Source organism: Fukomys damarensis, unplaced genomic scaffold, assembly GCF_012274545.1.
Source record: "Fukomys damarensis isolate Sample0158 unplaced genomic scaffold, DMR_v1.0_HiC HiC_scaffold_12, whole genome shotgun sequence".
NCBI lineage: Eukaryota > Metazoa > Chordata > Mammalia > Rodentia > Bathyergidae > Fukomys > Fukomys damarensis.
In genome coordinates, this window is record NW_022900924.1 from 15,947,554 (window position 1) to 15,967,708 (window position 20,155).

The window sequence follows — 20,155 nt, forward strand, 5'->3', positions numbered from 1 at the left end:
AGAGCTTCTCACATACACAAGCGTTCGCCACTTCGAGGTAATAGGAGTATGGGAACACGCCTGGTATGGACTGACCTGGGGACATCATGTTCTCAGTGGTTCTTCCCAGAGCTCTATTATTTTCATGCACTTCTGCGTGATTTTTGCCATGTGTACATATCATGCCTATCAGCATTTAGTTAATCGATTATTTTGCGATCCACTCCTTTCTCCCTTTTTAAATGTAATGTAAAAGAATCTTTGAAACAGTACTGTAAATTGAAAATTAGTATGGTAACATAACTAGAATATAACTATTAAAATGAATACAAAGAGCTGGGCCTGGTGGCACACACCTGTAATCCCAGCCCTCAGAAGGCTGAGGCAGGAGGATCACTGTAATTTTGAGGCCACCCTGGGCTACATAGTGAGTTCAAGGTCATCTTGAGCTACATAGTGAGACTGCCTTTTAAAAAAAAAAAAAAAAAGGAAAATAAATAGTTGCTGTAGAAAATTCTCTTGAAAGCTTTGGGTCTATAGCCTACTTTTAAGAATAAATATATCTGGGGGCTGGGGATTTAGCTCAGTGGTTCTGCCGCCTGCCTCGCAAGCACAAGACCCCGAGTTCAATCCCTGGTATCAAAAATAAATAAATAAATAAATAAGATAAATAGACCAGGGCCAGGGATTTAGCTCAGTGGTTCTGCTGCCTGCCTCAAAAGCACAAGGTCCCAAGTTCAATCCCCAGTACAAAGAAAAAAAAAAAAAGATTAAATAGACCACCTAAAAGTAAGCCTCTTTTTTTTAAGGTTTGGGGATTGAACCCAAGAATGAACACATGCTGGGCAGGCCCTTCTTACCACTGAACTACATCCCTTGCCTAAAATGAACCTCTCTTGTTGATAAAGTTAGAACTGAAACAGCAGTTTAGCTGGCCACAGTGGTGCGTGCCTGTAATCCCAGCACTTGGGAGGCCAAGGCAAAAAGATCACAAGTCCAAGTCCTGCCTGGGCAATTTAGCATGACCCTGTCTCAAAATTTAAACTTTTTTGTAAAAAGTGCTAGGATGTGGCTCAAAGTAAATGCAATGGATTCAATCCTCAGTACTTCAAATGAATGAATGAATGCATGAACAAATAATAAAAAGGAATCATTTTCTAAGCTATTTGGTAGACAGGGATTATGCACCCCAGTTGCACCATTCTGTGCTTTGGGGACCACTGCTCTGATGACTGTCACCGAGTTACTGGAGGCCTTAGGACACAGAAGACAGTGCTGCTTGGCCTGTGCTCCAGAAGCAGGGAGGCGTGCTGTCTCATGGCACAGGGCTGAAAGCCGTGGCTCTCCCTCTGGTAGCAATGACCCTGGCCACGACCCTGCCTGCTTCTTCATCTCTAGGATTCAGTGAGTGATGCAGTAATTGGTCGCAGGGTTGTTCAGAGGTTGTGTGTATGTGATCATTGTTATTATGTCCTGTCTGCCCCAGGAAACTTCCTGTGGACCACGGACATGGCGGCCTGCGTGAAGGAGCTCGTCTTCCATCTCCTGGCCGAGCTCCTGCGCACTGTGCACGCCCTGGAGCAGAGGAAGCACCCCGCTGGCCTGTCCTCCTCCATTGCCCTCCAGCTCAACCCCTGTCTGGCCATGCTGATGGCCTTGCAGTCAGAGCTGCACAAGCTGTACGATGAGGAGACCCAGAGCTGGGTCTCAGGAGGCACCTGCGGGGGCTCGGGCATGGCAGGGGCTGGTGACCAGGGCAGGTTCTCCACGTATTTCCATGCGCTCGTGGAAGGGTGTCTGGCCATTGCCGAAGTGACCCTGCCTACCAACATGAGTGTCACAGCCAGCGGGGTGACCTCCACGACCGCCCCGAACCTCAGTGACTCGTCCTCCTCCTCCTCGTCCTCCCCGGGACAGACGCCACAGAGCCCCAGCCTGCTGTCCAAGAGGAAGAAGGTCAAGATGAAGCGGGAGAAGGCCTCCTCCTCTGGGAAGCGCCAGTCCTCCCGCACAGTCGAGGGCGACTCTGCTGTGCTCAGCATCGGGGGCAGCAAGCCCGAGGACATGCTGTGGTTCCACCGAGCTCTCACCCTGCTCATCATTCTCCGCCACCTCACCAGGAAGGACCCGCAGGGCCTGGGCGTGACAAACGACGCCATCACTGATGCCTGCCAGGCCCTGGTGGGCCCCACTGCCCACAGCCGCCTGCTGGTGATCTCAGGCATCCCCACCCACCTGGACGAGGGCATCGTCAGAGGTGCTATCCGCAAGGCCTGCAACGCCCATGGTGGGGTCTTCAAAGACGAGATCTACATTCCGCTGCAGGAGGAAGACCCCAGGAAGCCCAAGGACAAGGCCGAGGGTGGCGACGGGAAGCCTGAGCCCGAGAAGGCACTGGGCTTCCCAGGCACGGACAGCCTGGATGGGAGCACGTCCAGCAGCCTGGCCCCTGCCATGAGCATCAGTGCCTCTGCCTCTACCAGCCAGGCCTCCGTGTGCAGCTCCCAGGGCATGTCACAGACCGTCAGCGACCTCTCAGTGGACCCGCTGCCTGCAGGCCTTGAGCTACCTATCCCTCCTGGCCTGCTGGAGCCACACGTGGTGTCCAGCCAGGAGAGCCTGGACATTTCCCTGTGCAGCACAGGCAGCCTAGGCAGCTTGGGCAGCCTGGGGGAGCAGCTGGACAACGCGGAGACCGCCTCAGGGTCGGATGTGGGCTCCATGTACACGGTCACGTCCCTGGACAACCAGGCCCTGGCGGTGCGCCCCATCAGGGGCTTCGCTGTGGTGGAGGTAAATTAGGCTCCCCACCAAGCAGCCACTCAAATCCTGACCGGTTTGAACCCCCCCAGGCTCCCAGCTTATGTCCAAGGGGATCCCCGGGCAGCAGCGTGATGATTGTGGTGAGGACAGTGATGTCACCAAGGAAAAGCAATGCTCTTCTGTGGTGCCTGTGCTGTGCTGGTGCCTTCCATCTCGGCCCTGCTGGCTTTCTCTGAGAGGCCTGGGGAGATTGTGGCACTGCCACTGGCAGGAGGGATCTTTGCTGACGGTGTGAAAACAGCCACACACTCAGCTCCCAGGTGGTGCACGTGAGGCAGGCTCCACACCCACACTCCACAAGTTTCTTGTGCCACCATGTTTGGAAATCTATCCGGGGCTGGGCATGGTGGCACAGGCCTGTAATCCCAGCAGTTGAGAGGCAGAGGCAGGAGGGTCGCTGTGAGTTTGAGACTAGCCTGGGCTACATAGTGAGTTGAAGGCCAGCCTGAACTACGTACCTAGTAAGACTCTGACTCAAAAATAAAACAAAAACGAAAAAAGAAAAATCTTACAGCCAACGAATTCCTACACCTTTGCATAGCAAAAGTTAGGTTCAAAAGTGCAAACCAGGCCTGGGGCTGTCACTAAGTGTTAAAGTGTGTGCTTAGTGTGCACAAGGTCCCAGGTTCCATCCTCAGCCTGTGCATACGTGTGGCTACACACACACACACATACACCCTCAAAAGTGATTAGATGTGTTAGATGTGTAGAACACCGAGACACAGCTTGCACTACTCACTCCCAGCGAGGCGTGGGCTCACTTCTGACTCACCCTTGCTGGCCAGCAGGGGAGAGCACTGGCCCGGCCGGCAGGGCGGGGGTCCCAGGCAAAGGTGGGTGGGGCAGCCACGCCTGTGCAGGAGCCCCTGTCACTGTTCACATCTGACCCTTTTCTTTGTTCACACAGATAAGATCCCGAGCCAAAATCGAGAAAATCCGAGCAAGTTTATTTAACAATAATGACTTGATTGGTTTGTCAAGTTTGGATGGTGAGGATGCGTTGATGGAAATGTCCACCGAAGAGATTCTGACTGTGTCTGTAGTGAATCAGAGTTTGTTTGATACTCAAGGGAGCCCAGGGTTAGAAGATTATTTCAACGATAAGTCAATTAAAGGTGGGTTTGGACTTTTAAGAAAACATTAGTAACAGATCCCTCAGGAACAGTTTTAGGGTTAGAGAAAAAATTGAGTGAACTCCCACCCCCACCCTATTCCGAACATGGTACACAGGAGGCCAGGAGCTGGCTGCCTGTCCCTGTGCTGTGGGGGCCACACCCACCCCAGCTCCAGCACCAGTCTTGGGATGGCTTTGGCAGCCCCACTCCTCGAGGAGCTGCCCCAGCCCGTTCTAGGCTCCCTGCGGGCTCACTGGTGGCCCTTGCTCAGGTAAGTGTGTTTGGTTTTACCCTGCGCAGCTAGAATGAATCCAGGACATTGCTGGTAATTATATGGTCATGTGCTTAGGGACAGCTCTTGCCTCACCCTTTTTAAAAACTGATTCTTGGTTAAAAACAGTTCTAGTTCTCTCTTGCCAAAGTCCCACTTCTCATCCCTGTGTCATTCTGGCAGCTTTTTTGTGGGGTGATCCCTGTCTGGCTTCCCCACATCTCTCCATCCGAGACTAGGGCTTTACAGACACTTACAGAGCTGAATCAAGCTGTGGGCTCCCGTCTACAGCCAACTGCTCACCCCAACTTTGCTTCAGAAATGCAGGAGTCTCTCTTTTTGTAGTTAGCGACAGTTCTTTTTTGTCATGACTTTGTTTCATATCAGCCTTTCTCAAAATGAGTAAGCCATGTCCTTTTCTTTATATTTTTTCATCCTACTGAGTTTATTGGTACTTTTTAAGTATACAGTACAGTTACATTCATTCATCATTGGGATCTTGTACTTTTACATGACAGATCTTGGTTCTCACTTTTCTCTAAATTTTTAATATTTGAAATGTCATGTTTTTATGTTTTCCAAGTACAAAAATGTAATGTTTTAGTTTGGGTTGGGTTGTTTTGTATTTTGAGGTCTCGCTGTGTAGTTCAGGCTGGCCTTGAACTGACTATGTAGACCAGGCTGGCCTCAAGCTCACAGCAATCCTCCTGCCTCAGCCTCTCAAGTGCTGGGGTTACAGACAGGTGTGTGCCGCCACAGCGGGTGCAAGTTTTGTTGTTTCAAATTATTATCTCCAGTCATGAAATTTGGAAATATTCCCTCAGAGCTGGGATCAGGGGAGGTAGATGAGGTCGTGAGCACAAAATGTAATGGGGCCTCCGAAACCTGTCATTAAGATAAATCATATTTTGGGAAAGTGGGTGTGGTGGCAGTGGAGCTCATGCCTCACCCTTTAAAACTGATTCTGGATGGGCCGGGCATTTAGCTCAGTGATTCACCACCAGCCTGCAAGCTCAAGGTCCCAAATTCAATCCCTGATACCAACAAAAAACCACCACCAACAACAAAAAGACATATAGCCAATGAGTGTTTTTAATACATTGGGAAGAGAAAGTCAGAACTGTTTCTTTACCCCAGAATCAGGTTCTTTTGGGATGTCTGCCATATTCACATTTAAGTCAAGTTGGGCTAACCTGCTGTTATCGGGGGCCTAGTGGGCAGTGGCTCACAGCAGTAGGGCTTGCCTTTTGCTTCATGGAGGAGCCCAGAGTGACAGGGACAGGGACAAGTGCCCAGGACAGCACCCTGGCCCAGAGGTTACACACATCCCACTGGGAGAACGTGCTCACAAGTGGCCTTTAACTCGAGGAAGGCAGGACATGTAACTAGGGCCTGGGTGCCCAGAGGGAAGTGGCCGAATGTTCATTATCCACTGGCAAAGGCGGGTGGTTTCTGGTGGGTTTCTAGCCAAGTGGTGGGTGGTGTGTGTCTAGAACCCCCGCTCTCGAGGCTGAAGCAGGAGGATTGAGAGTTTGAGACCATCTTGGGCTACGTAGTGAGCTCTAGGCAGTGTGACCTACACAGGAAGACCCTGTGCCCGGCAAAACAGGTTTCTGAAAAATAAATAAAAATAAAGTGCTTGCAGGGTGTGTCCTGACACACTGAATTCATGGTGGAATTGTTTTGCCCCCGTTGCGGTTTTGTAACAGGGGAGAAGCTAGTGCCTGGGGCCAGAGATGTCCTGACGGAGATATTTAAGAGCTGCGCCCACTCAGAGCAGGCGCTGAGCCTGACACCACCGAAGCCCATCAGAGTCTCCGACATCTACCTCAGCAAGGAGCAGATCAACTCCCAGACCCCAGGCAACCTCCTGCACCTCTTCTTCACCAACGTCCGGCCTCCGAAGAAGGTGCTGGAGGACCAGCTCACGCAGGTAGCCACCGTCCCTGTGGGGCCTGCACTGGGCCTGGGTGCCCCAGGGGTTGAGTCTGAGAAACCTCCCGCCCTGTGCTCCGCAGATCCTGAGGAAATACGGCGTGCCCAAGCCCAAGTGCGACAAGAGCAAGTACAGCAAGGCCGGGAAGGAGCAGCACCCCGTGAAGGTGGTGAGCACCAAGCGGCCCATCACCAAGCCGCCCGCCAAGGACAAGGCCGTGCTCAGCAGTGTCAGGTGCACCCCCCGAGAGCTCGGGAGACGCGCCAGCTGGGGGCGGACGCGGGTGGCCTCGGAGCAGTGCCAGACCAGGCACCCTGGCTGGCCTCTGCTCTGCTGTCCCCTCAGCCCTGTGCCTCGTCAGCGGCCAGTCAGCACCTCAGCACCCTCAGTGTAGTAAAACCCACACCCTGCGGGCGCCAAAGCAAACCACTCTGCATTCCGAAAACATCTCAAATGCAGAGCTTTTCTGAAATCATACGTCTTCTAGGCACACAAGGAGTGCCTTCTAGAAGATTAGAAAATGCATGTATGCACGTAGGACAAGATTGACGAGGGCTGGGGTGTATGTAGCTCGGCGCATGAGGCCCTGGGTTCTATCCCTGCTGCCCATAACTGTCCCCACATATAGCGATCACTTTTGACATTCAGCACATTACATTTATTTATGTATATGCACCATACTAAATGGTGAAAAGCAGGGAGAAGCTGCCTCTCTGCCCTCCACCCTTGTCTTGAAAGTCCTGCCTGAGCCTTCCAGCAGGTCTGAATACACAGCGCAGGTGTACGGATGCTGGGCCTGCAGACAGCACCGTGCTTACTGTTCACACCGTTCCCGAAGGTCACTCTAGATCAGCACAAAAAGAATGTTCCCATCCTTCCTCTAACAGCTGTGTAATATTCCATGCACAAATCTGTGGATATATTTAACAGAACGTTCTTTAGAAACCGGTTTATGACTCACAGACTCACCACTGAAAGTGGTAGCAAATCTCACCCAGCAAAGTGGCCAGAGGAAGGGCGTGAACGAATGGCCAGCACTCGGTCACTGTGTAGAAAGGGAGGGAGGGAGGGCGCACTAACCGGCCACCCACCTGCCACTGAACCACTCCAGAGCTCTTCAAATGCCAGGAGAATAGTCAAGGCACTGAACTTGTGGTTGTATTTGATTTTAGTAGATTTAACCCTAAGTAGCTACATTTGACTAGTGGCCCTAAAATATGGAGGAAGAATGTTTGGAAAGTGTTTCAAGATTTGTGTCATAGCCAGGCGTGGTGACGCACACCTATTATTCCCAGCACTTGGAAACCTGAGGCCAGCCTGGACTACAGAGCGAGACCTTGTTTCAAAAAACAAAAACAAAAATTGTCACGTCTTACAGCATTGACTTGTCTTTGTACCTTGCCCGGGACACTCCTTGCTTTTCCACTTAACGTCCAGTGGGCCAAGCCTCCTGTGGGTGGGCCAAGGGCGTGTGCTAATGCCTGCCTGTGCAGGCTCTGCTCTCCCTGTTGGGAGGAGGTGGGCCGAGCAGGCTTCTAATTCCAGTGCTCTGGTCTACAGCAGGACTGCCTTAAGTGAGAAGAAGCCAACTGTGAAGCCAAAGTCACCAGAAAAGGGCAAACCAGACGAAAAGGACCCAGAGAAGTCACCCACCAAAAAACAAGAAGGTAAAGAGCTGTGCGGGTGGTGCGTGGGCCGGAGAGCCAGCCTCCCCTGAGACGGACGCAGCCCGCTCTCCGTGAGCACCTGCTCTGCCCGGGACGGCCTGTCAGCCCCGCCTGGGCTCTGGGCCTCTTGGCTCCCAGGTTGGGCAGGGCAGCCACTCCAGACATCCTCCCTGATGAGCACCAGCTTGGGGAGGTAAACCCAGGACGAGGACTAGGTAGAAATAGAGATCAGGAGAGCTGCTCAGGCCTCTCTTCTAGAAGGCGCTGGCCAGAGTAGGCAGCCTGCTGGGGTGCAGAGCATCAGCCCCCTAAAGCCCTGCCAGTCTAGGAGAAAGCTGTTCTCGAGGGGGATATTGCTCCTCCGTCAGATGTTTCTGGATGTAAAGAAAGAGGGACAATGGGGAACCACTGCAGGAGCGGGTGCCCAGGCTGCGTCGGGCAGCCCTGTCCCAGGGTTATGTGCGCGCTGTGCACAATGGGAAAGCAGCTCCTGGAGGTTCACAGCGAGGACACTGGGCCATGCGTGTGTGTTTCTCCCCGAGTTCCTGACGCTGTGAACATGCTTCCCTCCCGTCAGTCCCTGAGGAAAAGTATCTGACCTTGGAAGGCTTTCACAAATTTGTTATCGACCGAGCCAAGCAAGACATCCGTAGCGTCTGGAGGGCCATTTTATCCTGCGGTTATGATCTTCATTTTGAGAGGTAAGAGCACTGCCAGTCTTTTAGCAGCTAGAGCTCCTTCCTCACGTCTTTGCCAGTCATGGCCCCTCTGAGCTCTTTCCTGACTTTCACACTTACTAGTGGTTTTTCTAACCCACGTGAAGAAACCCTGTTCTTTTCCTCCACCACCTGCCATGGGGACTGTACTGATCAGCCCAGGCGGCCGTCACAGAGCACCACACGTGTGGTGGCTCAAGCAGCATCCGGGGCTACAAAGCTGAGATGCAGGTGCGGGCTCAGGGCACTTTCTCCTGAGCCTCACTTCCTGCCAGCAGAATGGAATAGGACTCCGTTTACCCTGATCACCTCCATAAAGGCTCCATCCCCAAACACAGTCACACCGGGGGCAGGGCTTTGACACGGGAGCTTGGCAGAGTGGGGACCCTTCTCAAACTGGCTTCCCTCCAAGTCTCCATTGCCCTCTCCCCGCTGCAGGCAGGGCCACATTGTGGCGCTGCCCACCTGTCTCCACGGCTCCCCTGCTGCCTGCACATGAGCAGGCTCCATGCGTGCAGTACAGAGGTCACCTCCTCCAGCTTCTCACACAGGCCTCCTCAGCCCTGCCCCTGTCACAGGGACGGGCTGTCCGATGCCCGTTTCAAGAACTCAGTTTTCAGAAAGGAGAAATAGTTCACCACTCGACGCCAGCATTTTGTACCTTTGTTGAAGGCTCAAAGTCAGCCCCTAGCTGGGTCTTGACATCACGCCGGCAGGGACTAGTTTTCTAGAAATCAGTAAGGGTTTTGTTGAAAGGTAGTCACCATGTCCTGGCTGCCTGGGTGAGGAGAGGTGGCCATTCATGACCTGCTCGGGCAGCAACCACTTGGAGAGAGGGGTCGGGCCATGGGGTCCCAGAAGGCCATGGGCTCTGGAGCTAGAGAGGCTTGGGTGCCTGCCTGCCTTCCTTGCGAAAGACACAGCAGCTGAAGGCCTCATACAGTGTACACAGACACACATGATGTATGCCCAGAGATGATGGCCGCTCGATGCTCTGGAAGCATTTTTCTGGAGGTGGATGCTTTTGGGCGTGACTCCGCACGCGACTCTGCACAGCCCCGTCCCTGCAACAGTCTTCCCCTTCTCCGGATCCCCAGCTGGTGGGCACTTAGGTTGTGCCTGGCGTTCTGTAGTCACACAGCCCTGCAGTGAGTCCTTCTCGAGCGCACCTCAGCCCCTGAGCCAGCAGCTCTGCAGGAAAAAGCTATGAGGGGCCCGCTAAGCCAGGGTGCTGGTGTGTCTCAACAGCAGCTGACACTGTGTGCAGGCACACGCCGGGCACTGTGCTATGAGGGTTGAATTCTTGTGACAACAGGGAGGGGCTGATGCTATTATGAGCTCATCTTATGGTACAGAAACCCAGGCTCAGTATGTATGGCCTCAGTTTCCCCAAGGCCCCCGCCTCCCTTCACTGTAACACAGGAGGGAGATGTGCGCACACATACACCCAGCGTGCCCAGCATGCTTATTTTGGTTTTGTCATTGTTGTTTGGTACTGGGGATTGAACTCAGGTCCTTGTGCTGTTGAGGCAGGCGGCAGCACCACTGAGCCGAATCCCAGGCCCTCCGCATGCTTATTTTGAAAACTCTGCTGTGAGGAGCAGTCTCGGTACTGAGAAAGCCTCGAAGGCAGAGGCATCCTCTGAAGGTGGTGGGGCAGGGTGAACGCTGTGCAGGAACCACTGTCACACTGGCTGGCCCTTCCCCTCCCCACCCCGCCCAAGGTGTGCCTGCATTGATGTCCGACACGCACAGAAGGCCTCCAGGAAGTGGACCCTGGAGATGGATGTGGCACTCGTGCAGTATATCAACCGGCTGTGCCGCCACCTCGCCATCACGCCAGCGCGGCTGCACCCGCACGAGGTGTATCTGGACCCCGCGGATGCCACCGACCCTAGGGTGGCCTGTCTCTCCAGTATGTGCTTTCCCAAGGCTGCCTCTTCCCACTGCCCCTTGATACTAATTAGTCCTGGGCCTGTTTGTGCTCTACAATAAAGCCAAGCCCCAGACACAGAAAGAGGGTGGGAAGGTGATGCCTTCACCATGCCAAACCCCGGCCTTGAGCCCCACTGAGGTCAGGCCGCTGTGGGAATGAGAAGGGACAGTCCCCTGACAGCCTGCTGCCAGAGCAGGGGAGCAGCACATCCTTATTAAAAGTTAGGCGAGACACAAGTAATAAAACGTGCGTGTCCCCCATACTCCTAGCTTCACCTAGAAGGTCAGCCCTGCCAGAGACCCTGAAAGTGCCACATATGGGGACACCGTGAGCTGTGGCCCAACCTGGCAGCAGGTGCAGGCCCAGCTCTTCTAGATACCCAGGAAGTGGAGGTGGCAAGGAGTTGTCCTGACTTCTGTCTCTCACAATGGGAAAGGACGCAGATGTGAGGGTGAACAGCAAGAGGCAGGGTGCCAGGTGGTTTCCTGGTTTTCATCTGTGTCCTCTGGGTAAAAGGTGCATAGGACTCTGCACTACCTTAGCAGCTTCCGGCATCTATCGTTTCAAAACAGTTCTAAAAAAAAAAAAAGTGTAGGACTGGGGATGTAGCTCAGCGGTACAGTTCTGGCTTAGCATGTACAAGGCCCTGGATTCCAACCTCAGCTTTGCACATGAGGGTGGTGGTGGTGGTGGTGGTGGTGATGGTGGTGGTGATGATACAGCCTGCAGGCCTAGTGGGGCACTAGGGAAGGCTGGGACCTTGGCTTCCCAGGGCCTCGCCCTTCCCTTCTGCTTGGCACAGTCTCAGGCACACTGAGGCCCCTCATTCAGAGATAAAACCCACTGGGGGAGCCCTGGCCCCACTCAGCCGTGCCCCTCGGGAAAAGGTCCCCTGCGTGCACCTGCACACGAGGCTCAGCCTGACCGCCCATCCTCGCAGGCGTGCCCATTGAGAGCCTGCGTCTGCGCTTCGCCCTGCTCCAGTCCCTCAACACCACACTGGAGACCTTCTTCCTGCCCCTGGTGGAGCTGCGCCAGACACCCATGTACACCCACAGCATCTCGGCCCTGCTGAAGGAGGCCAAAGGTCAGTGCCTGGCCTGGCAGGAAGAGAGGAGACCCCTGCCAAGGTCGTGCCCCTTGGGCAGGCCTCCCCTGCAGCACCAGGACCCCGAAAGAAACCAGTTAGTAACATATCATGTGCTATGAAATGACTAAACTTATTGGTAAAGATTCCAAAGTAGTTAGAAGCATAAGTTAAAGCTGGGTCTGCATGCCTGCCCCACACCCCAGAAGTAACTGGGCTCACCCATGAGCGTGCGGGTTCCATACGGTCAGTGCACATGCGCACATGCAGCGTTCCTTTCTTCAGTCGAAAGAGGGTATGAGTTTGGACCTTCATTTGGCACCTCTTGCCTGTGTGGTGGTGTCTGCAAGCTGAGTGTCACCTGGCATGAGTGGCAGGCCGGAGCACGTAGATTTGGATAGGTGCTAACAGATGGCCCCTCAGATTCAGGGCTGCTTTCATTTGCCCCGCGTAACCCTGACGAGCAAACCCGAGGGACAGCACTGCCTCTGCTGATCCAGGTGACAGAGGGAAGGGCAGCGGCCACATCCACTCTCCCACGTTTTCTGCAGGGCTGATCTTTTATGACACAAAGGTGACCGTGATGAATCGAGTACTGAATGCCACTGTGCAGAGGACAGCTGACCATGCAGCTCCGGAGATCACTTTAGACCCGCTGGAAATTGTGGGAGGTACGGTGGCCCTGGAGGCCAAAAGTCCCAAACTAGCAGGATCTCAGCCCACAAGTGGGCTCCCTGAGCACAGCAGAGGCTGCACAAGGGAGTAGGGCCACTGCAGTAGTGTTCAGGTGTCCCAGGGGTGACATATGCGGCTCGGCCTTCCAGAGGAGGAGCAGAAGGTGCTAGGCCCTTTGGGCCACGCTTGGTGCAGGAGGGTGCAGAGTTCCTGAACAGCACCACGCCTGCTAAACACCATCTCTGGCCAGGAGCTGTGCCGCAGGGGCATGAAGGGCATGAGGAAGAGCAGGGGGCACCTGTGTGCTGAGGTCCAGGAGCTTGAAAGATGGCAGAACAGGGGAGGCAGAGGGGCCTGAGCACGTCAGAAGTGAGCTGGGCCCAGGCCTGTGTCCATCACACAGAGAAAGGGCAAGCGTGACCTGCTCTTCTTGCTTCCAGGGGAAATCAGAGCTTCTGAAAACTCCTACTTCTGCCAGGCTGCCAGGCAGCTGGCCTCTGTGCCATCCTCCCAGCTCTGCGTCAAGCTGGCCAGCGGCGGCGACCCCACCTACGCCTTCAACATCCGCTTCACCGGGGAGGAAGTGCACGGCACCAGTAAGCGGCCCACGGGAGGAGTGGGGCTTTGCTGTGAAGGCTCCTCGGTGACTTCTGGGCTGAGCCACCCGTGAGCCCCTGGTGTCACCTGCCCAGTGACATCCAGCCCCAGTCCTGAGTAACCAGGACGTCCAGATTAGCACCGCCCACTCTCCCTGTGCCCACCCCATGGTCCCCACACTGGCCTGGGGACCGTGTCCTGCTCAGAGCCATGCTTCTCGCTGGTGGCCAGCAGAGGCACCCTTGGTTTTTCTCCTCAGTCACAACCTGTGTGCCCCAGACAGATGCCATTGGTGCCACTGCCCTCTGCAGAGCTGAGCAAGAGCAGCTGAGCAGACGTCCCTTGGTGCCATGTGGGCATGTTTAGCCCAGACACACAGGAACTGTGCGCCCCAAGGGCAGGAGAAAGCCGCCGTACTCTGTCCCCCTTCCCCTCTGGTCTGCTTCGTGGGGATGGGGTTGCCAGCAGCAGCCTCCTAGGCGGGACGGAGCACCTTCTGGGCAGATGCAGGCCTCGGTGACCGCAGCCAGGTCACCCAGAACACACCAGGCCCGAGCTGCACACCTTTGCTGCTCAGAGCACTGAAGGCTTGGACTGAGCCTGAGGCCATGGCAGGGCAGCTCACGGAGAGGCCAGCAGGAAAGGAGGCTTCTGCAGGAAAACCAGGCTTCTGGTGCAGCCGCAGGGGCGGGAAACCAGGGGGCGGGCCGCTGGGAGAGGTGCCCTGCCTGGGACCCGGGTAGGCACCAATTTCTCTGAGTCCTTGACACAGCCCTCGGGGTTCCTGCCATTTGAGAGACCAAGGGTGACTAAGCCAGGTTCAGAGATAGCCTGAACGAAGTGCGTAGTAAGCAGCAGGGCAGGGCTGGGCTCCGTCCGGGTCAGTCCAGAGTTTTCTTTCTGCTTTGCCATAGCTCCAGGCAGTTAGCAAACCACCTGCCCTTCCCAGTGTGAGAGAGGCCAGAAGGGGGAAGAGTATGCCGCCGGGGTACCTCCACCTACGACAGTCCCAGTGCTGATGCACCCATCTGTCCCACAGGTGGCTCTTTCCGCCACTTCCTGTGGCAAGTGTGTAAAGAGCTGCAGAGCTCCTCACTGTCGCTGCTGCTGCTGTGCCCCAGCTCAGCTGTCAACAAGAATAAGGTGAGGCTGGGCAGTGGCTTGGGCGTGTCCTGGCAGCCCTTCGCCCTTCCCTAGGCTTCCTGTCTGCGTGGGCACATCACATCCCAGGGCGCTTACCCTTGTGCCGGCCGTCTCCTCCCAGGGCAAGTACATCCTGACGCCCAGCCCCATCACCTACGGTGAGGAGCAGCTGCTGCACTTCCTGGGCCAGCTGCTGGGCATTGCCATCCGGGCGGACGTCCCTCTGCCCCTGGACCTCCTGCCCTCCTTCTGGAAGACGCTGGTGGGGGAGCCCCTCGACGCTGACCAGGACCTGCAGGAGGCGGACATTCTCACCTACAACTACGTCAAGAAATTTGAGAGTGTAAGTGAAGCCACATGTGTCCCAGGCTCACACAGACGGAGCTAAGGAGCGGCATCGGGTCCTCCAGGAAGGCTTGTCTCATGGGGACAAAGCCCCTAGCATTTCTCCCTGCCCGCAGAGGCAGGCTGGGTGATGCGAGAAGCCCCAGGGCCACTGTGCAGGGCTTTCTAGCGGGAAGAGCAGGGGTAGGGAGGAGCCGCCACAGGAAGGGCGGTCCGTGCATCAGAGCTCCCAACCCAGGATTGTCAGGGTGGCCAGTAGGCCTTGGGGCAGAATTCTCCTTCCCTGTCCTTGTGCACGCCGGGACACACGCAAGTGTCAGGCCAGTGCCCTCCTGGAGGAGGGGGCGGTTGGTGCCCAGGCTGTTGGCTCGGCTCCCCCATTCATTCCACAGAATCACTGTGGTCCTACAGCGGCAGCCCTGGGCCTCCTGACTCAGGCAGCTTCCAGATGGCTCCCCACTCTGCCACCCTCCTGTCTAGGGTGACAGTGACGTGGCTGGCCCATGCCTTTCCCACTGGCTAGAAGCACGGCCACTGGGGAGCCCATTCTGTCCAGCTCTGAGCACCCCTTGCCCACCTTAGCCTAGAGAATGAACTGTCCTGCCAGAGAGGGGAGGCGGCGTCAGGGCCAGCTCTGCTACAAGGCCACCTGCACGGGGACCTCAGGTGAAGGAGGTGTCAGCTGACTCTGCCCTGATGGGCCACTGTGGCACCTCAGGCCAGGGTGGCACTGGAGGGCACCAGCACAAGAGTGTATCAGAGCACAAGCCCAGTGTTGGGCTGCTCCTGGGTGGAAACAGGGAAGCGAGGCACTGGCACGGGGCTCGTGAGTCCCAGGTGCTGCTCTGAGGAGCCCTCCCGGCTCTAGGGTGGCAGCAGGGGCTGGCACAGGTGGGCATGCAGTGTCCGGACTTGGACTGAAGGGGGCAGCAAGGCCACAGAGAGTGCACTCTCAGCTGCTGGTGCCAGGTGCTGCCACCATGAAGGCTGCTGCTGAGGATAGGGTCCGGCCCTCACCCTCCTCACTCCCACTGCCATGGCCCTGAGCTGCAGGCTTACTGTCCTTGGGCCAGATCCTGCCGTCTTCCAGCAGCTCAACACGTACACCCTCACTCTGATGTGCCGGATGGAGAGGGAGAGCAGCCTGTACGCCTCCCACAAATAGAATTAACCAAGGCTCTATGGTGGCAGGTGACAATCCCCCTTAAAAGCATTGTTTTAGAAAAGTGATGTACACACCTGTAATCCCAGCACTTGGGAGTCTGAGGCAGGAGGATTGCTATGAGTTTGAGGTCAGCCTGGGCTATATAGTGAGGTGAAGGCCGACTTGAACTACATAGTGAGGCCCTGTCTCAAAAAGCCAAGAAAAAAGGAAAAAAAGGAATCATGGATATAGGTGTGGCCTTCAGGAAAGGCTGAATGCTGTCCCGCAGATCAATGACGAGACCGAACTGGAGGCCCTGTGTGCTGAGATCGCCTCCCAGCACCTGGCCATCGAGAGCCCCGAGGGCCCCAACAAGCCCTGCTGCAGGTTCACGTACCTGACCATGACAGGCGAGGAGGTGGAGCTATGCAGCCGCGGCCGGCACATCCCAGTAGCGTGAGTGGTGCCGGGGACAGGAGGGACTCGCAAGCAGTACACTCACAGGGGAGGGTCGTGGGGCGGCCTGCTGGTACCCGAAGGGTGGCTTCAGCTGAAGGCGGTGGCAGCCCTGGGGAGGGCAGGGGTGGAGAGGCTGGGGCCACCCAGGCCTCTTCGGTTGTCCCTCACCTGGCCCCTGCCCCCTGCCCCGGCAGGTGGGAAAACAAGGACATCTACGCGGCAGCCATCCGGAGCCTGCGGCTGAGGGAGCTGCAGAACACGGAGTGCGTGACGGCCGTGCGGGCCGGCCTGGGCTCCATCATCCCCCTGCAGCTGCTCACCACGCTTAGCCCGCTGGAGATGGAGCTGCGCACCTGTGGCCTCCCGTACATCAACCTGGAGTTCCTCAAGGTGCAGGTGGGAAAACAAGGACATCTACGCGGCAGCCATCCGGAGCCTGCGGCTGAGGGAGCTGCAGAACACGGAGTGCGTGACGGCCGTGCGGGCCGGCCTGGGCTCCATCATCCCCCTGCAGCTGCTCACCACGCTTAGCCCGCTGGAGATGGAGCTGCGCACCTGTGGCCTCCCGTACATCAACCTGGAGTTCCTCAAGGTAGGCAGCGCGCCGTCCACCTGAGCCCTGAGGCCGGCGCCTCGGCAGCCTCCCTAGACGGGCCCGGCCTGGGACTCGCCGCTGGCCCTGCTGGGCTCACCCGGTCCTGTCCCCCCCAGGCCCACACCATGTACCAGGTGGGGCTCATGGAGACAGACCAGCACATCGAGTTCTTCTGGGGCGCCCTGGAGACGTTCTCCCAGGAGGAGCTGTGCAAATTCATCAAGTTCGCCTGCAACCAGGAGCGCATCCCGTTCACCTGCCCCTGCAAAGACGGGGGCCTTGACACGGCCCACGTGCCCCCGTACCCCATGAAGATTGCCCCCCCAGATGGCACAGCAGGTACCGGCCTCTCCAGCCCCCGCATGAGGGGGAACCAAGAACAGGAACCTGCACCAAAGCCAGTCCACGCGAGGGGTTCGGGCGGGGTGGGGATGGGGGTACAGTGGCACGGCGGTGTTCCAGGCCTGAAGTCACATATCTTCCAATGATTTAAGAGGTGAAATCCATAACTTTTTAAATGTATTTTAAAAATTTTTTGGTGTACCAAGGATTGAACCCAGGGCCTTGGACCTACTAGGCATGTGTATTGCCACTGAGCCATGTCCTCAGCCCTTAAGCACCTATCTTTAAATGTAGAAAAAGAACAGAAACTCTTGCTGACCAAACAGACACGCCTGCGGCAGACTGCCAGGCCCCGCCCGCCCTGTCACCCCGCAGCCGCAGGCCCTGGCCCCTAACGCTAGCCCGGTCCGTTGCACAGGTTCCCCAGACTCTCGCTACATCCGCGTGGAGACCTGCATGTTCATGATCAAGCTTCCCCAGTATTCCTCCCTGGAGATCATGCTGGAGAGACTGCGCTGTGCCGTTCACTACCGCGAGGACCCCCTGAGTGGCTGACGGAACAGCCTGAGAGCTAGGCTGTCACCGAGGCACCCATTCTGCCGGCCTGGGAAGCCGGCCACCGTGGCCACGTCCCTCCGGCACTCTGAGGGAGGAGTCGGCAACATTTTACTTTTCTGAAGTTTGTCCGCATCCCAGGGCCCCTGGAAGACTTACCCTTTTGTATCTGTATGTTTTGTGATGGGTTGGTTCTTTTTGCAGCCTGTTTGTGGTATATTTGTAGGATAGTTTTGTTCCCAGTTTGTGTCTCATTTGCTCTTCCTGGACAGTGTCCCTCAGGGGTACCAGACTCTGACGCCACAAGGCCCCAGCTGGTCCCTCACTGGAGAACCACCTAGCAGGAAGATGGTGGTAACCAGGGCCACACACAGCCAGCCCTGCCCTCCTGCCAGCCTCCTCCCTCCCTGAAGCGGCGGGGCCAGTGCCCAGACTGACACAGGACGCAGGGAGCATCAGTGTCCGTCTCCCCCCCAGGATCTGCCCACAGGGCTACCCTGTCCCTCCCGCAGTCAGGCTCTCTGCTGCCCGCATCCTCTGGGCCCGATCCGAGTGTCCCCAAGGACCCTTTGGGTCACTCCTGGCCTTAGTCCGTGAAGACAGGCTGGCTGTGTCCCAGCAGCAGGAGAGGACGGAGCTGGAGGCACTGTGCTCGGGTGGGGCCTTCTCTAAAGCTGCGGGAGAGGAAAGCACAGGACCAAGGCCGCACACTCTGTGCTCAGCACGGCCTGAGGGGAGGTGGCCACAGCCCCAGACCGTCCCGTCCATGCAGACCCCAGGGCCCCTCGGCCCCCACGACCCTCATGTCCCCAGTTACATGTGTGTGCCAGGTTCGCCCACTGCCCAGTACATCTGTGTCCCAAGTGAGTCCTTGTCCAGTGGTACTTTGTTGAGCAGCACACGCCATCTTGTTGGACACTGTCGTTCCAGGCCTCACCAGCTCTCCTGATCTGAGACGCGGTGTTTATCGTACAGTTTGCACAAGGGAGTCCTGAGTGACGCCGTCCGCGAGGCTGAGTGGGAGGACGCACTCCTCCTCTGTGGGGCCTGGCCACCTCGGCATGCGGGCAGCCATCCCCTCCGTATGCTTAGGAGATGCAGAGGTTCCCTGAGAGCGCAAGGCCAAGACTGATGGTTGCCATCAGCCACACGGTGCTGGCGTCCCCTGCAGGCGAGCGCCACAAGCAGGAAGGTGGTCACCGCTGCTTCCCCGGGGCCACAGCCCCCTCGATGGGGGTCACATCAGGACTGTGTTCCTGAAACAAGGATCCTCTGATTTCTTTTGTGCATAATGCAAGATCCTCTGAGTTCACTAGAGGTGATTTCCCTCCCTGTGTCCTTGAATTCCTGGTTCCCGAAAACCCTCATCCTGCAAATGGACTTGGGATTCTGTGGGCCACCTCCCGAGGGGTTCATGAAGCTTCGGTGGGCCATCATGTGATAGCGACAGCTGTGAGTGAGATGTGGTATCTGCTGCTAGCTCAGCTGCTCCTCCCAGGGAGCACAGCGAGGTCCAGACAGATCCAGACCTTGGCCCTAAAAATGTGTGCTGTAAAGTTACTTGATGTATATTTATTATAATTATTTATGGTTGCGTTTAACAGACTTTTCATTCAATCTGATGCTATTTACACCATGCTGTGTAAAGAAAGCTCACTGCAGGACAAAGTGACACCAATAAATAACCTTCATCTAATTCTGATTGACCCGAGAGTGTGTCATCCAAAGGCTCGCCCTGGCCGGCTGATACTTGAGTGCCACCAAGTGGCTGGGAATTAAAATGCTTCTAATTATCTCAGTTTGCACTTGACATGGTTCTTGCTCCCTAAGCTCACCTGCCCGGCCCAGCATCCACAGGAGGGAAGGGTGTGGCCGCGCCCCCTTCTTTCGGGGCAGCCCCCCAGCCCCGGAGCTTGCTGTCTCCATCGGAAGGACCAGCTCAGTTCTTCCTGAGCCGGCCTCTCCAGCTCGGCTGAGAGCCGCACATGGCCACTCCCTCCTCCTCCTCTCCGCTCCACCCTTGCACCTAAGGAAGGCTGCAGTGTCCTGAGTGTCTTGTGAGGGACAGAGCAGCACAAAGCCCATGGCGCAGTGTCAAGCAGCCAGGGTGAGGCCTGAGCTCTGCCCACCGTGCAGGGCAAGGACGCTCCACCTCCACACCAAGTGCCGCACACCGCCCAATGACGAGAGGACACAAGCTCTCTAGTCACCAGCAGACACCAAGTCGCCACTAGCAGGTGAGGGAGCCACTGGAACACGCACTGTGACAGTGCCACCTACACCTGTCATGGTCCACCACATTGCTGACACCATCAACCCCATTCCTAGTACAAACCCAACAAACACCTACCTGTGAGCCTGCGGCTCAGTGACAAAGTGTACGGCAGACTACGCCACTAGAGCAGCACATGCCAACGCTGTCCACGGAGAGGCCAGACCACTGAGGTAGGGCAGAGGGACGGCTGCCTCGGAGTGGGACTGGCTGGGGAGCAGCAAGGCTGCAGTGTCTTAGTAATGGTCCCCGATCTGGCGTTGGTGGCAGGGTTGTGTTCACACCGAGTTGCACACTTCCATGCACCTATCACTCTGCTGAAAGATATCTTAGAGGAAATCAATAACACATGTTCTGTCCTTATGGAGCCAAATCTTTTTTTGAGGGTGGGTACTGGGGATCGAACTCAGGTCCTTGCACTTGTGGGGCAGGCGGTAGAACCACTGAGCTAAATCCCCGGCCCCAAATCTAATTTTAACCCATAATTTCTGAATGAAG

At 56.3% G+C, this 20,155-nt stretch overlaps 1 protein-coding gene across 1 annotated transcript in view; it reads left to right on the forward strand.

Moving 5' to 3' along the window:
- Positions 1 to 19,163, forward strand: part of Hectd4 (HECT domain E3 ubiquitin protein ligase 4) — a 187,571-nt gene extending 168,408 nt beyond the window's left edge. The window contains exons 61-76 of the mRNA XM_010604495.3: positions 1,466 to 2,772; positions 3,710 to 3,917; positions 5,898 to 6,121; positions 6,207 to 6,358; positions 7,685 to 7,791; positions 8,369 to 8,492; positions 10,232 to 10,422; positions 11,384 to 11,530; positions 12,082 to 12,201; positions 12,646 to 12,801; positions 13,842 to 13,945; positions 14,067 to 14,288; positions 15,724 to 15,890; positions 16,088 to 16,283; positions 16,605 to 16,827; positions 17,249 to 19,163. Of these exons, the coding sequence (XP_010602797.2) occupies positions 1,466 to 2,772; positions 3,710 to 3,917; positions 5,898 to 6,121; positions 6,207 to 6,358; positions 7,685 to 7,791; positions 8,369 to 8,492; positions 10,232 to 10,422; positions 11,384 to 11,530; positions 12,082 to 12,201; positions 12,646 to 12,801; positions 13,842 to 13,945; positions 14,067 to 14,288; positions 15,724 to 15,890; positions 16,088 to 16,283; positions 16,605 to 16,827; positions 17,249 to 17,385 (3,785 nt within the window). The 3' untranslated portion in view covers positions 17,386 to 19,163. The remainder of the gene's footprint in view (positions 1 to 1,465; positions 2,773 to 3,709; positions 3,918 to 5,897; positions 6,122 to 6,206; positions 6,359 to 7,684; positions 7,792 to 8,368; positions 8,493 to 10,231; positions 10,423 to 11,383; positions 11,531 to 12,081; positions 12,202 to 12,645; positions 12,802 to 13,841; positions 13,946 to 14,066; positions 14,289 to 15,723; positions 15,891 to 16,087; positions 16,284 to 16,604; positions 16,828 to 17,248) is intronic.
- Positions 19,164 to 20,155: the final 992 nt, after the last annotated feature.